Source organism: Xenopus tropicalis, chromosome 3 (assembly GCF_000004195.4).
Source record: "Xenopus tropicalis strain Nigerian chromosome 3, UCB_Xtro_10.0, whole genome shotgun sequence".
Lineage (NCBI taxonomy): Eukaryota > Metazoa > Chordata > Amphibia > Anura > Pipidae > Xenopus > Xenopus tropicalis.
The window spans coordinates 59,595,402-59,611,672 of NC_030679.2; the positions used below are offsets into that span (position 1 = coordinate 59,595,402).

The window sequence follows — 16,271 nt, forward strand, 5'->3', positions numbered from 1 at the left end:
AGGCGCTTATCTACTACTATTTTGTTGTCCTTCTAAATACCAAAATGTAAGAAATTATTTTTATTATTGAACAAAATGAAAATGAGGTGCAAAGTCATAAATCACAGCTTACATACTTACTGTTTGGCAATTTTTGAGGGAAAGGGATTTGTGTCATGCTCTGCAGCACAATGTAGGTATAAGCTGCTAATTATGTCATCATTGTTTGTTAAGTCAAAATGTTTTCTGAATGTATAATATTTTTTATATAGCATCACAGGGTATTAAACACTTTGGTTTGTACTTGTATATATATATATACAAAAAACAAGGACACAGCTACTATATAGGAGGCATGTTGGTGTGCAGAATAGAATCACTTCATTGTGTATGAACCAAAAGTCACTCAAAGGGCATGTCCCTTTGAGTGTATATCCTATCTGATATGTACTTGTGCCTTTTCTTTTCTTTTTCAGGTTGAATGACTGCCCCCTGGCTACATTGCAGCTCATTATATAAACTAGTGGTCTTTCTGGAGCAAACACATCAGTTTTACCAGTGCAGGACAATACTATATTATATCCAAATTACTTTAAAACTGTTTCATTTTTTGTTATACTTTTCCTTTAACGTAATTAGATAAAATCTAGTCACTAGGAAGAATCTTGGTAATGACATAGTAAAAGTTAAAACATAGATATAAAGAACAATCACAATAAACCCTAAAGTCTGTTAATGCTATGAACAGCAAGAAATTAAACCTATGTTGTTACAGGTATGGGATACATTATCTGGAAACCTAATATCCAGAAAGCTCTGAACTATAGGAAGGCCATCTACCCATCTACCATAGAGTTCTCTTTAAGCAAATAATGCTGAATTTTTTTAAAAAAAGATTCCTTTCTCTCTGTTATAATAAAACAGTACCTTTTACTTGATCCTAACTAAACTGCATGAAACCATATTGGTGCCAAAGGAATCCTACTGGGTTTATTTGAAATTAAACTGTATTTAAGTGGATGTAAGGTATGGTGATCCAAAAAAAAAAGAAAAGAAAAATGAAAGAAAAGGCTTATCCAGACACCACCATCATTCTGGATAATAGATCCAGAAAATATCCCATACCTGTAATAATAATGTAATGCATCGTAGACATGGATATACTGTATAAACTGTTATGTGCAGTTGTTAGAAGCATACCCTTACAGCAGCATAAGGAGGTGCATTATCAGCTATTTTTATTGTGGTATCCTGAAAATATGCAGTATACACCTGGGAACTACTGACCTTTGGGTTACAAAATAACACACTTACCACCAGAATCACATTGGCCTGTGGAATAGGAAGGTTTTCTACATCAACCTCTGTGTCACTTGGAGCTAAGAGGTTTTGTGCGCGGTTATGAGAGCGTGGAAAAGACGATTTATCGAACCCTGCAGGATGAAATTTGCCAACATGCAGGTGGGAGGGCATGTGGAAATTTTGGTCAGATAACTTCTGCCTTTCCAGGTCTAAGCTCTTCTCAATGCTTTGTACGTGGTGGTAAATAAACCTGGGCCTTCCACTCTTCCGCTGGTGAACTGCCAATAAATGATCATTGTCGCCAGAAAAGCACTCTGTTAAGAGATGGAAAAATATGTTAACAAATCTTGCTCTAGGTTGGACAAAACTAACTTTTACTTTAAAGTAATCTATTGATTTTTAGGTCTACAGGAAGCTACCCTTCAGTTTTCCAGCCATTGCTATAAAGATGAGTTTATCCCCAGTATTTGTCTGCAATTCTCTCTAAGTTACAATATATGCTCCACAACACATTAATTACTGGTACTGTATTTTGCACCTAGTCCTAGGGAAGTATACATAGGAATCGAACGGATAGAGAGAAATAGAGCAACTGCTCATTTACACAGCACAAATAATAAACAAGCATCCAAACACATGAAAGTGCTTGGATACAGAATTCTCAGAATTTTCCCAGTATTTTGGCCTGCCAATTGGGACTTCCCCCTACAGTTCTTTGAGTACAGTGTTAAAATTCCTATATTTACCCTGCCATATTTATTTTCTCCACTATGAAAAACATACATCTCCTTGATGTAGATGCAGATCACTTTATGGATTGATTATTTTACTTATATAAACTGGTAAAATCATGGCCAAAAAATATAAAGCAAAATATTAAATAAAGAGACTCATCTTTTATATTGCAAAAGTACAACTGCCTAATTTTGTGAACCATGTATATTCATCTGATGGAGGGAGATATGGCTCTGTGTGCTTTATTCTGTGTGTGAGAGACTGAGTGTCTCTTATGCTTTGGGTGATTCTCCATATTAATTGGTAATTCTGTTTCTGTTTGCCATTCCTGATTCTATTATTTTATGCTTCTATTATCCCAGTATATCTCTCAGTGTAAATAATGTCATCTATTGGGTCTATTTAATCTTTACATATTTTATGTTGATTTATAAAATGGTGATCCAAATTAGCATCAGGAAAACCCCAGGTCTTAAGCATTCTGGATATTATGTCCCATACTTGTACTAGCTTGCTTTCTTTTTGTTGTAATCTCTTTCCCATAACCTGTTAATTCATTTCTTCAAAGAATTGCACTGCGTGTATAGTTTTCCAGTCCCTAAACCATGCTGTGTCTCCAGTAACAACAATACACTTTAGATTTAGCTTCATAGGGTCCACACAATAGCATATCTGAAGTTATTTTGCAAATTACCCATAATACAATACCACTTGTGAGGCTAAACAAGTAGATTCATAAAATATATCTTGACTTCAAATGCTTTTTTTTATATCCTCTTATTTTCGGTGGAAAACTGTAACTGATATATTGTGCCAATTAGAGAAATCTCTGTGGGTGTGACTCCATGCTGCCTGGATCTTTAAACTGTCATTGAATAAAAAGTGAGTCATTCCTTTTATTTGATAAATCTACAATAATGTTATCAATTATTCATGTTGTAATTTCAGAGTTTTCATAAGCAGAGTTCCTGCTGCAATAACTTGATAAAAAAGCAATATGATATATTCATTGTTAATTGCTTCCTTCTATATAGCAATGTTATTTTGCATTAACTAGCAGGGACCTTCTCAAATATTAATAACTGCTGTAGGTTTCAAAAATATTGTTTTTCTATAAATATTTGACTTAACTTTGTCCTTTATTTTTGGGAGACCTTTACAGCATAGATGACTGTACCTAGATGGTTAATGAAAATTATGCACAAGTTGGGTTAGGTACGGCATCTGGAATATTTGTGTTGTTCATTGTAACCTGATTTTAGAGCAGATGAGCCATTTTAGGTAAACTGAAATAAGAACATTATACAGTTGTCCTAGGAATATACAGTAGCTTTACCAGTTATATTAACATAAACCGAATAACTAGGTGTTATTCACTTGTCCCTGTCTTCACTTACCCTTGAGAAACATTGTATGCTGTATAAGAAAATAGCAGCCCGTTTTAGTATCTGTTGATCGGTAAGGGATAGACTGGCTCTATGTACACTAATGTACAAGTAACTAACTGTAGGTACATTAAGTGATGATGATCGATAGCCTTGATGATCATTACGCATCACCCAGAGTGCTCAGCTAATACATTCATAAAGACTTAAGCATCAATTTATTTAACTCATTCAAATCAGAAAAAACTAGAGGGAAAGGTAGGGCTCCTTAGTCAACCAATGTTTAGAGGCTATTACTCTCCAAACATATTGTAAGTATTTGTATAAAGCCCACACCAAACTTAACAGAATAAAGGCTGGGTGGTAGCTAATGATCCATACATTAGGATCCATTTCTCCTGGCATTTGCCATTGATCTTTGCTTATATCAGCAGTGTGAGCTGGCAATGCAAAGATCTGCAGGAGACCACAAGCTCACTTTCTATTAAATCAAAAGTGATTTAAAAAAATAGTTATCTCTGCTTTGCTGGATGGAACTGCAATATAAAGCAAAATGTATCAGCCTTCTGTCAGCTCGTATTAGACTCACATAAAGGAGAATAAATATAAGTTTTCAAAAGCTCTATATTAAATCCTCTGGTGATGTAGAGCCAACAGCAGCCTACAGTCCTTTTTTCATGGAACAATACATTTCCTTGCCTGGATTCTGCAATCATTATATTCTTTTCCAGCCTTTTGTTGCTAGACAATGTAATATCATTGCTTTTTTCTTTTCTTTATCATCAAAACATATTGATCATAGACATATGCTTTAGGATGGCAATGCCACAAAGCCCACCCAGTAAATTCCTACATGATCAAATTAAATCATGGTTTCAGGTGGGAAGGCGTTAGGGGATTTTTTCCAGATTGACCTTGGTGAATTTCACAATGTAATTTTCTTTCCACAGGTGCACAAACGAACTTTCAGACCAAGATGTAGCTTGGCTATAAAGTAAGCCATGAGAAAGGTTGAATTTGGACAAGTTGATACTAAAAGGGTTTTGGCTGCATTCTACAGTGGCTACAAACTGTATCTGTGCTTTAAAATGGATCAGGAATTGTTGCTGCTTCACTACCCAAACCATCTTGTCTATGGTGACCATAAACAACATAGTACAGGTATAGGATCTGTTATCCAGAATTCTCGGATAAAGGATCTTTCCGTAGTTTGGATCTCCATGCTTTAAGTTTACTAAAAAATCATTTAAACATTAAATAAACCCAATATGATTGGATTAATTATATCTTAGTTTGGATCAAGTACAAGGTACTGTTTTATTGTTACAGAGAAAAAGGAAATTATTTCTAAAAATTAGAATAATTTGTTTAAAATTGAGAGTCTATGGGAGATGGCCTTTCTTTAATTAGGAACTTTCTGGTTAATGGGTTTCTGGATAATGTATCCTATACCTGTACAGCACCTCATTTGCTGCATGTGGTGAAAGTGGAAGGAACTTCTAAGTATGCTGGGTAGGTTACAAATAGTTTCACCCAGAGTGACCTATTTATATGTTCTAACATATCGGGACTAGAAGAAATGGAATTTATGAATAGTGGAATTCTCATTATACAATATTTGGAGTACAGATTGTACTGGCCGAGTTTAAGAATAAAGCTATAAAAGAGTGCCTAAATAAAGGGATACTCTGATTTCTTTCCATGTGTAGATTTTGGAAATAATCTACTGTAGATAACCTGATGCAGACTCTTTTATTCCTTGCTCATTTTCTCTGCCCTTCTAATTACTTCCCAGTTTCTGAGGGTATTGGTATGTTTTTGGCTTCTTATAAAACTGACAATAAGATGTATTCATGTATGTGTGTGATCATGCTAGGGTCTGAAGCTTCACTGAGGCAGGGTATAAGGTGAATAATCAAACTCTGTAAATGCTATGAACATCGTAAGCACTATAGAAAGAATAAACTGTTGCTGTTACACAGCATGTTGATGACAACTGCTTAGCGGTATGTGACATAACATTAGAACAGTGTGATGGTGGGGATAAACTTTGATATGCTCTCAAAATAAATGGCTTTACATGTTTAGAGTTGAACCCACATAGCATATCGATCACATGCAAAAGTAAACAGAATCTTAGGTAGATTATCCCCAAAGTCTCAAAGCACATTTCACAGAAATGGACAATGGCTTGAATATCTTGAAAAAGCCTTTTAGGATAAAAAAGGACTTTCAGCTTCTAAACTATAGCCATTATATATTTGGTTCCATGGTTGTATGAAATATTTTACTACCAAGAAATTACTTTGTCCATGAATCTGCTGTACTGTACAACTGTATCTGAGATGTTTCTGCAGATGCACATTTGTCCTTCCAGGCTTGTATATATGTGACAGATGTGACATTCTGACAATGAATCAAACAAGGTCTAAAAACACAAAAGGACCCCATTGAACCTTACACTCACATGCTGTGCAGCATGACTTCTAATTCTAAATGCCCCTTCAGGCTCTCGCATCTATTTTTTCCTCTAAGCTAATGTCTTACCAAATGCAGACATGTACTACATGAGGACATAAATCCATTTAAGCACACACACACATTACCACAATTCCCAGTAAAAAAAAAAAACAGATTTTCTAAACTCAAAGAGAAAAATAGACTATTAATGAAAAAAGAATAAATGTTGATATTAATATTTAGTATAAATAAATCTAAAGCAACTGGACTTGTTAAGTAATCATTGAAAATGATTTCAATGATTACTTAACAAGTCCAGTTGCTTTAGATTTATTTTTACTAGATATACCATGACCTGGATGAATGAAAATCTTCATAGTCATGTTGATATTAATGATGGTAATTCATGATTTGCATACTCTGGTGCCTGCTCAGAATGCAAATAAAAAATTTGGCCAGCTAATACACAAGCGAAATGTCTTGCGAACATTGGTCAAGAACTTCTGTAATGCTTATTCATTTTGATATCATGTTTACTGGAAAGGATGCACAGCAAAAAAAAAGCAAGCAAAAATGAAAAAAAATCAAATTTTTTGTTTTGTCACGCAAAAATACCCTCAAAACCTCTAAAACTGCGAAGCAAAGAAAGATTAGCCAATTAAAATAGGACTTCTATATGACCTTGAAAGCTTTTAGATGGCATATTTTAACTTTTTACAGATTTGTTGCAGTTTTGACACATAATAAACAGCAAAAAGATCAGATTATTTCTGCAAAAAAAAAATCAGAATCGTGAAAAAAATACAATGGTAAATGCCCCCGTAGACCTTCTCTAGTAACCCCTGTGTGAGAAGTATATATACCCAATGATTTTGAGAAATGTTCACCTGAAAGGTATTCAAGCATGCATAATCTGTAGGTTTATTACAGGATTCAATGACTATAAAAAACCCAATCATTTTAGTTTTTCTATGGTAAACCAAAAACACACAAATTAACTTAACTCAACTTAAGGTGGCCATACATGTTTAGATTTTATTATTTTTCCAGCAAATGCTCAGATATCAATTGTATGTTTAAATGCAACAATCTAAAGCTAATATTCAGATTGAAACTGTAGAATAAAGTACTTAAAATAACAAATCGGGGGATGTTCTGGACGTGAAATAATTGGCAGACATCAATCATACAAAAGTGACGTCCCAGAAATGCATTGTAGGTCACCCAAGGATACTGACAGATACACAAAAATGCATAGATTTTATCATTACCTGGGCAAAATGTTCTAGCCTGTCTGATCAACTAAACAACCGATCATATCAGCATGATAATTCAAACCCCACACATGGTCCAAAAAACATACGAAATGTAGTTTTGTACAACTATATCTGTATATGGGCAGCCTTAAAACTGACTAACGATGGGCAAATTTTCCCAGCCAGACATGGATTCTCAGCGAATTTGCACTTTTCACCATTGGCAAATTGTTTCATGAACCTTCAGCTAAAAATCACAGTGGAAAAATCTGTGGCGCATTACAAAAAAATTGTGCTCACGTAAAAATAGAAACGAGTTTCATGTCTGATAATTAGTGAGACACCTGAAAGTTTATTGGAAACCCAATCCTAATGGGTTAGGTAACAGGGTCATGAAATGTATAATCCCTGGGCATAAATGGACATGTGCACAATGGGCATAAAGGAACCTACACTCATTTGTGAGTTATAAATGACACAAGGTGAAGGTTTAAGGGACCTAGTGAGATTCAACCCATAACCCTCACTCAAAAGTACAGTGAGTGTGCAAAATGTCACAAACTGCTGTGACCATTAATAACGTGCATGTGACCCAATAATATTGTTCTGTATATTGGATGTGAAATGTCTGAATTTTCTACTTTATTAAAATGCTTGCTCATTTTAATAAAAAAAAAGGAATAGATATAAGATATAACACAATAATATCTAGTGTGTTACCTACAAGCAGGTATATAAGAGGCACGTTGACCTGTTTATGGGGAGACATGAAATAATACACTGGATAACAGACTGACAAACTAGATTTTGTCAAATATGTATTTCATATTTATAAATATTTTAATATACCTTAATAAAAGGTGTGTGTTACCCTGTCCTTAGCACTGTGCGACTTTTAGCTGGCTACAAATATGTTTTATAGGAATTGTTTTATAGAACAAATTAAAGGATATAAGAAATTAGGCTAAACATTATGAACACTGTGTTTTTGGATATTGGACCAGTCAATGCCCCCCACAGCACATTAGCAGGGAAGATCTGAGCCTATACTGCATATAATCTGCTATCAGTTACCTGGGCTTAGGGTCTGACCCAAAATAACCAATGTATACAGGGGTGCTGCTGCCATAAGGGCCAGTTGAGAAACTTGCCTCAGGCAGCAGCAACTGCTCCTGGTGACTTTATGAGCTGAAATTCCAATATTTAAATGTAGGCTGTTCTAGTGCAGAGAGCGTACCTGTGCTCTGTACACTAGTAATGCAGCCCCCCTTGACTCACACAACAGCGCCAAGCATTAGGCAAGGGGAGTTGAAGGAAGGAAGCATCAAAGTTTGCCTCAGGTGGCTAAGGGCGGCCAATAGCCTCTGAGTGAATATACAGTATAAAAGTCACGATACAAGGGTGATTAGTAATAAATTCAGATTCTTATTACATGGCAACTCAAAAACCAGTGCAATTAGCATAAGAATTTAATGATCAGCCCTGTAGCATCAACTTCTTTGACAGGTGAACTTCATTTCCTGCTTGATGATTTGCAATGACCCCTAAGCTTAGCTTCTCAACAGCTGCCCAGACCACACAGTGCAATGTTTTACAGTGTATAAAGGGTTAAATTATTCTTTACTGGCTATGTAATCTTGGCATAGCCTCTAAAGTCACTGGGACCATTCTGCCTGCTGAATGTAATAGCAGCCCCTGCTGTGAATTTTTCCTGCCCATACCTTGTCTGTCGCTTCCCCCATAGATCCCAGAATGGGGATAAGGACAAAGGGATGATATAGTATCTGTTATGTTAAATGGCAACAACTTGTTGTTCTAATTGCTAGTTAAATCCTAACATTGATCAGTAATGTCTCTTGCCTGATAAATATACTGTTTTATTGGTTTATGGGTCATAAACCGGGCCTGAACTAGGGGTAGGCAAAAGAGGCACCTGCTTAGGGCACAATGCTGCAAAACCTTGATCCATGCTCCCTTGCCCCACTGCTTGCCGGCGCCCCCCTTCCCGGCTGCAAGCCAAGTGCGCATGTGCAAACATTTAAAGTCCCATACGGAGCAGTGGGGAGAGGTGACCCACACTGGAAAATGTACCTTCTCTAAAGTGAATGTTAATGTAAGGTTTCATTTTACATATACAGTGATGAATATACATAACGCTTCTGTCTTACTTCTTACAGTTTTACTTCTTATGTTCTCACATTGCAGGCAAAATTCATACTTGCTGCTGGTAACAAACTGATTACCAAAGTACTGCCATTCAACCCTGTATGTACTGAAAATCACATCATCATCACCACCAAAGGCTTTTGCAGTTCTATGGAAATCTTATTTGTTAAAAGAAGATCCACATTTGGCAAACCTGATCTGTCCTATTTGGTATTCAGGCCCTGAGTGGCAACTTAAGCATTCTGGCAAATGCCAGAGGGGCTGCTGTAAGATGCCATAGAAAGCCACCTTTTATTTTGCTGAGAGGGGGTTGTTTAGACCACTCTGTACCTGAAATGCTTGGGCCTGTTTTGAATCTTAGGCTGTACCTGGGTGGGTGTTGGTAACATTTACACATGTGAAGAGACACTACAGAGATTTTGTTGAGAAGGAGGGAAGAACGAATAGTCTTGCTAGATTCAGATAAAAGAGCAAAACATCCTACACCCCACTCTCTCAAAATTTGGACACCCTGGGAACTATATGCCAACAAAAGCTGAAACCCTAATATACTTTTGCAGCACAGCCATTCAATATGTGTTTTATTACCAACTTTCTCTTTACTTTTTCTGAATTATGATACCATAGAACTCACCAATGTGAAAATGTACCTATATCTTTCATAACTCTACCACACTGCACTGTTAACATATATATGTTTACTTTTTGTTATTGTTACTGTACAATCAACATTGTCAAAAATTACTAAAAATATAAGTTACAAAAAAAAAAAAAAGAGCAAAACATCCTGGATAGAAAGTGGATCTGAAAGGCAAGCATCTACTTTATATGACTCATAAGATGGCTGTGCACAGGCCATTTGATACCATGTGATTTTGCCATTCACACATATAGCACTAATACATTCATCTGAGCCTTGGAGTGGAAGCTGTGGCTTCCACATATTCTAATCCAGGGGTCCCCAACCTTTTTTACCCATGAGCCACATTTAAATGTTAAAAGAGCTGGGGAGAAACACAAACATGAAAAATGTACCTGGGGTACCAAATAAGGGCTGTTATTGGTAATTTGGTAGCCCAGATTGGACTGGCAGCCTACAGGAGGCTCTGCTTGGCAGTACACCTGCTTTTTATGCAACCAAAGCCAGAAATTTAAAAATACGTGCCTGTTTTGAGGCCACTGGGAACACCAGCCAAGGGGTTGGTGAGCAACGGGTTGGGGATCAAGGTTCTATTCCATTCACCCATAGAATTTTTAGTTTTGAAATCCTGACTGTAAATTGGTATGTTGCTTGAAAGTAAAAGCCAGGATGCAATACATAACTTAAGGTGGATGGACAGTATGATTGGAACATAGAAAACCACCCAAATGGATGTGGACTTCTGTGGATCCTTTAAGTGGAACAAGACTCTGGAAACTGGACCTAAAACTGAATTGCACAAAGAAGGAAGTGATATTTTAGGTTATGTCTACACATTTTGGTCAGATGTCCAGGATGTAGGCAGGGAAAGTTTCACACTTTAATTCTGTTTGTCCTCTAAAAAATTCCAACTACTTTTTAATGCCCTGTATTAAAAGGTTAGCTTATTATTGTTTTTACATCATCCTTCCTAACATTTATAAACTACAGTTCCCTGGCAAACTTTGTCTGTTGGGGTGTGCTGGGAATTCCACATCCATTCCTGCTATTCAGTGTATTATTTCCCATGATATGGCAGAGACAGAGAAATGAACAAACCTTGTGATGATGGCAAGGTAAGAGATCCTTTGAACCCTGCACTGTATATACCTATTTGGGTAATAAACTAAAACTGTAGGTAGAAATTCAAAGGCCAAGCACTGTGTAATATCCTCAATACATATGAGTAGTTTTATGGGAAGAGATGAATAAATCAGGCACCATAACCTATTCTGTTGTGGTACTGCACCTACTGCTTTTAGGACAATGTTGCAGTTAATAAAATGCAATAAGATACAATGTTAGCAGGTATAAAAGCTATAGTTTGTGAGCGATAAAGGTTAGGACTGATGCAAGGACACTGCCTTGATGGGGGTGCGTCAGCTTATGCATACTTTGTACAAACTATTTAACTAAATGTATCACATATTTACCAAATGCAGACATTTTTCCTTCAGTGTGTGCAAGTTTAGGTTTTAATTTTCTCTTAAAGCTATATAATGAAGTGCTGGGGTAATGTGTATAGTATATAATACAAGCTACTCACCTATATGCACCCAATTACTTTTGACTGAACCATGGAATGAGCTGCATTTTTTGAATATAGTTGTACATATATAGAAAGTAAGTAAGTAAGTAAGGTCCCAGTTCATAGAAATCCACTGAGAGGAGGTGAATATTTATTGCATATTCTTTGTAGTACAGTTGTATTATATGAAGTTCCACACAGGTGCTATATAAACTGTGACATTCCCAGATGTGCCAATTGCAGCAGTATATGTAACATATTATGGGTCAGTCTTCCTAGCATATATATTTCGCCTGAAAAAGTGTGTATGGGTACATGAAACACACAGTATTAGATAGTTAGCATTAACTCACATACATGTATCTCCACACTTGACACATTTGATTTTAATAAAGCTAAGGCATTGCCTGTGCTAAAATTCATTTCTTGTCATGTCATATCTTGTCGTGTAGCTTTATCTTTTCACATACACATGAAATCTATCACATAGAAAACCATTATCCAGGAAAGCTGGTTTTGACTGCTAAGTACCTTGCACTTAAATTAATTAAAAAAAAAAAAAGCCCTTAGTTGGAAAACCCCAGGTTCCAAGAATTACAGATAATAGATTCCATAGCTGTACTACACAATATTAATACTAGATGAAAACTAAACCCTATCTAAGAGCCAAACCACATCCCAGCTAAATTCTGTGCAAAGATAAATGAGTTGAATACTGCCTGTGCGGTAATAATGCCTGTGAGAAGGGATGCTGGGTTTGTTTTCCTCTGTGTTATCTCATGCGGGCACAGGACTGGCTAACATGCAGGCAGGGAGCTAATCAATGATAACTGGACGCTGCCCTGTGATATGATCATTGTCAGTTGGGAGACCTGATGCACCAACCCAAACGCAGTTATAAACAGCCAAGGTCCAACCTTTTGACCTAAGGGTGCAGTATAACTACAAGGCACGGAGGGTGCAGCTGGAGGGCCACAGAGGAGCCAATTAGGCGCCCAGGAGAGCCTGTATATGGAATCCTCTTCCAATGTCCGCGGCGCTGCTTGCTCTCCATGGTGCTGAACTGGAGGCTCTTCCCATGCTGGCGGCGTTAAAAGTGCTGCAGTCGCACCAACACCGTGCAGCAGCAGAAGCAGCAGTGACATATAGCTACAATGCATTGGCACTGAGTGCATTAGCGGGGATAATGCCACACTAGATTCCAGCTCCATTAATCAGCAGTCAGCAATGGATTCGCACACATTTATAGGAATTCTGACAGCATAACACAGATTGGGTTTATTAGCAGGAAGGGAGCTGATACACAGGTGTGAATATGCTAGAGAATATTCTAGAGATCTTACCTGTAGCGCGAATGAAAAGCAAGCAGCACAAGAAGGGTAAATAGCCGCACATTGTATCCATTCTGCTCTGTCTCTAAAGCAACATCTCTCATAGAGTGTGGGAGGGAGGGAGACAGTTGCTCAGTTGCTGCTAATGCTGCTCGGATCCGTCCCTTCCCTCAGAGCTGCGCTCTACAATGTGACTCCAGGCTGTCCCTCATTGCCTAGCGATACCACGTGTTCCCAGCCGGCCACTCATCTGCAGCTGCTGGGGATGCTGGGTAATGGGGCTGCTGGGTAATGGGGCTGAATTCTGCTCACCAAACAAAGGGCAGGCACTGCATCCCTGCTAGGGGCTCTTAGGGAAGGCAGGGATTTCAAAGCACCGTGCTCCCCCGGGGTGCAAGCCTAATGCATTTCCTGTGCACTGCCAAAGTAGTATGCTTCAACCTTAAGCATTAGCTCCATCACTAGCAAAGTGAATAAGGGATTGCTTTTCATGATTCAGTACTTTAGGCTGCAATACAAACCATAAATGTATAACTAACAATCAATATCTTTACAGCAACCGCTGATTTTCTGCCTCTCTCCTGAACATTGCAGGTCTCCCAGGCAGTTCCCTGGTGCTTGGTATTTTGTTTCTTTTAGAAATAAAAATACAGCTTGGTCACATGATGCAAGCACACTTTCATCTGGGTTTTGGCTGTGCTCAGCACCTAGTGCCAGACTACAAATCTGGCACTATGTGCAAAACACTGCACTAGCAGTGGCAAGGCAACCCTGTCCTTAACACTTGCCATAGGGAAGTTGGCCAGTGTCGGACTGGCCCACAGGAATAGCAGGAAAACTCACAGTGGACCCTCCTGCTCGTAACCATTTGGCCTTTTTTTGGCATTTACGTCATGGTCATTCCCTATTTCTAAATGGGAACAAACAGGAGAAATAGATGGAAGAATAGATGCTGGCATCTAAAAGAGACTTGGAGAATAAAGTGGTTGAGTGAGGAAAGTGGAAAAATAATTTGGAGAGAGAGAGGGCTCATGGTTTAAGGTTTTCTGGTGGGCCCTTGGGGTCCCAGTCTGGCACTGCAGGCAGGATCGGACTGGGCCAGCAACTGGGTCCCAGCGACCCAGACCTGACCAGAAGCGTTGGCACTCCCTTGCTGACTTTCTTCTGCTGATCGTAGCAAAGTTAAGTATAAGGTAAGCATGCTTGGGGGGTTGGGCAGTCATTGGGGGCCCCAGTTTGACACTGAGTACAGGGTTCCATAGCAGCTTGTGCACACCGATGTTCATTAACATTTAGGAAATTGGTAGGGGACAGAAAGGTTGACAATAATGGGCCTCCCAGCTCTCCAGAACACAGCATCATCAAACACAACAATGTGCTTTATTCATGGGGTACCCAAAGTTCTCAGAGCTCCATTTTGGAACAAGATGGCACAAATGTTAAAAAAAAACAGTTGGCAACAGTTGGCCATTTCACTCAGTAGATTTTTAAATTCTCCAAATGGATTCATGAGAGGAAAGCACAAAAATAATCTTGGGAGAGGAAAGCACAAAGTGTAAAATGTGATATCCTAACACAAAGATGTTACTTGACAGAATAGAAATGGATAGTGTTACTGCACCTGGTCCTTGTGCTTATTACACATAGTGCTTCCCCATTCCTTCGGAAATAGCCATATCTTCAAATTAGGTTGAATCTCCCTGTATTTATGTAATGTGCCAATGGTTTTAAGATAACATGGGGAAATCACAACACTATAAAAATCACAACATTTAGCACTTGTTCTCAGAAATGTAAGGTGCAAGAAGAAAGCAACAAAGTTCATTTGTGGCTTCACACAAGAGAATATAGTAGCTGTCCTGAACAAAGGGCCAAAGGAGTGTAATTAATTAACTACTGTACATGCTTAATCATGAATAGGTAGTCATAAAACTAAAACAAATAACTAATGGTAATGCATTTAAAAATGATTCATTCCGTTACAGTGATGGCTTTTATAACAGCACTTACAAAGTTCCGCCTTTAGCATAGGACACAACCTGAAACGTGCTACTGTGTTCACATCTACTCTCATACAAAGCACCTGAGTCACAAATATTAAAATGGGAAAAATGCCTACTCTTTTTAATAATGTGACCAAGACTGCTGCCAAATAACCTGTGTTTAGTGTGCTTACCTAGTTTCAGTTTATTACTGAACAAACAGTAAAAAAACCATGTTGGGTAAAAAAAGTGCCAATACAGTTTGGGTGATAACTGTGATAATTTGGTAGATATAGTTAAAGGTATGGGTATGTGATCTGTTAATCAGAAACCCGTTATCCAGAAAGCTTTGAATTAAGGGAAGGCTGTCTCCCATAGACTCCATTTGAATCAAATGATTTCGATTTTTAAAATTGATTTCCTTTTTCTTTGTAATAAAAAAGTACCTTGTACTTGATCCCAACTAAGATATAATTAATGCTTATTGGAGGCAAAACAATAGTGTTGGGTTTAATTAATCTTTAGTAGACTTAAGATGTAGAGATCCAAATTATGGAAAGATCCCTAATCCAGAATACCCTTGGTTCTGAGCTTTTTGGATAACAGGTCCTATACCTGTGTATATTTTAGAATTTTACAATTTAAGTAAAGTTCATTTCGAAATTCAGCTCACATGGCCTACCATATCACTCCAAATCATATTCATCTGCATAAACCATTTTCTAAGCAGTCTCTCACCCACTTGTTTTGCTCTACAGGGCAGACACCTCCTTCCTTTGACCTCTGTATCACTTATTATTAAATATAACTTTTATATATGTATATTATTGTATTGATCCCTGTTTAATGCTAATGAATTAAGCACAAGTAGCTATATAAATAAAATATGCCTACATACAATGTTAACATGATGAAAAAAATAATTCACAAACAGTTATAAAGACAGTAATTTGAAAGCAATTTCTCAATCCTTTTCACTGTCCAGTACTTGAGCAAACTTGCAATGACAGTACAACCTTGTGTTCTTAATGGTGCTGGCATTATGTATCAGAACCTGCTATCAGTATGCCTTCCTCTCAGTAGGCAGTAGTGGCCCTCAAATATAAACTGATTTGACAGCTCCATTTAGAAGTTATACTTCCAAAGTGTACTGAGGGAAACTGTCTAGTTAGCTTATACAAAGGCCATCACTGTATAGTAGACTACCTGATGTCATGGAAGGGTTATTTGCATTTAGATAGTTGAACAGCTGGTAGGGGACAGTGTAGCTGCACTGATAAAGAACAATAAAGAATTGTTAATATTTTAATTAAGATAGTCCTGTCACAGCAGAACAGCTCTTACCTTTATGTGCACATGCACTCATGGGCCATTTTTCATGTCTGAGGAAAGGCATATCAGCAGTTCATGGCCTTATTGCCTTATTATGAGTCATGAGAGAGGGCTATTATCAGTAAACAATCAAAAG

General features: G+C 37.6%; 1 protein-coding gene across 1 annotated transcript in view; it reads right to left on the minus strand.

Annotated features, from left to right (window-relative positions):
• ptprr (protein tyrosine phosphatase receptor type R) overlaps nt 1-12,923 on the minus strand; it is an 85,676-nt gene extending 72,753 nt beyond the window's left edge. Inside the window, exons 1-2 of the mRNA NM_001103009.1 lie at nt 12,834-12,923; nt 1,294-1,595 (exon numbers count right to left, since the gene is read on the minus strand). Coding sequence (NP_001096479.1) covers nt 1,294-1,595; nt 12,834-12,894 — 363 coding nt within the window. The 5' untranslated portion in view covers nt 12,895-12,923. The remainder of the gene's footprint in view (nt 1-1,293; nt 1,596-12,833) is intronic.
• Nucleotides 12,924-16,271: the final 3,348 nt, after the last annotated feature.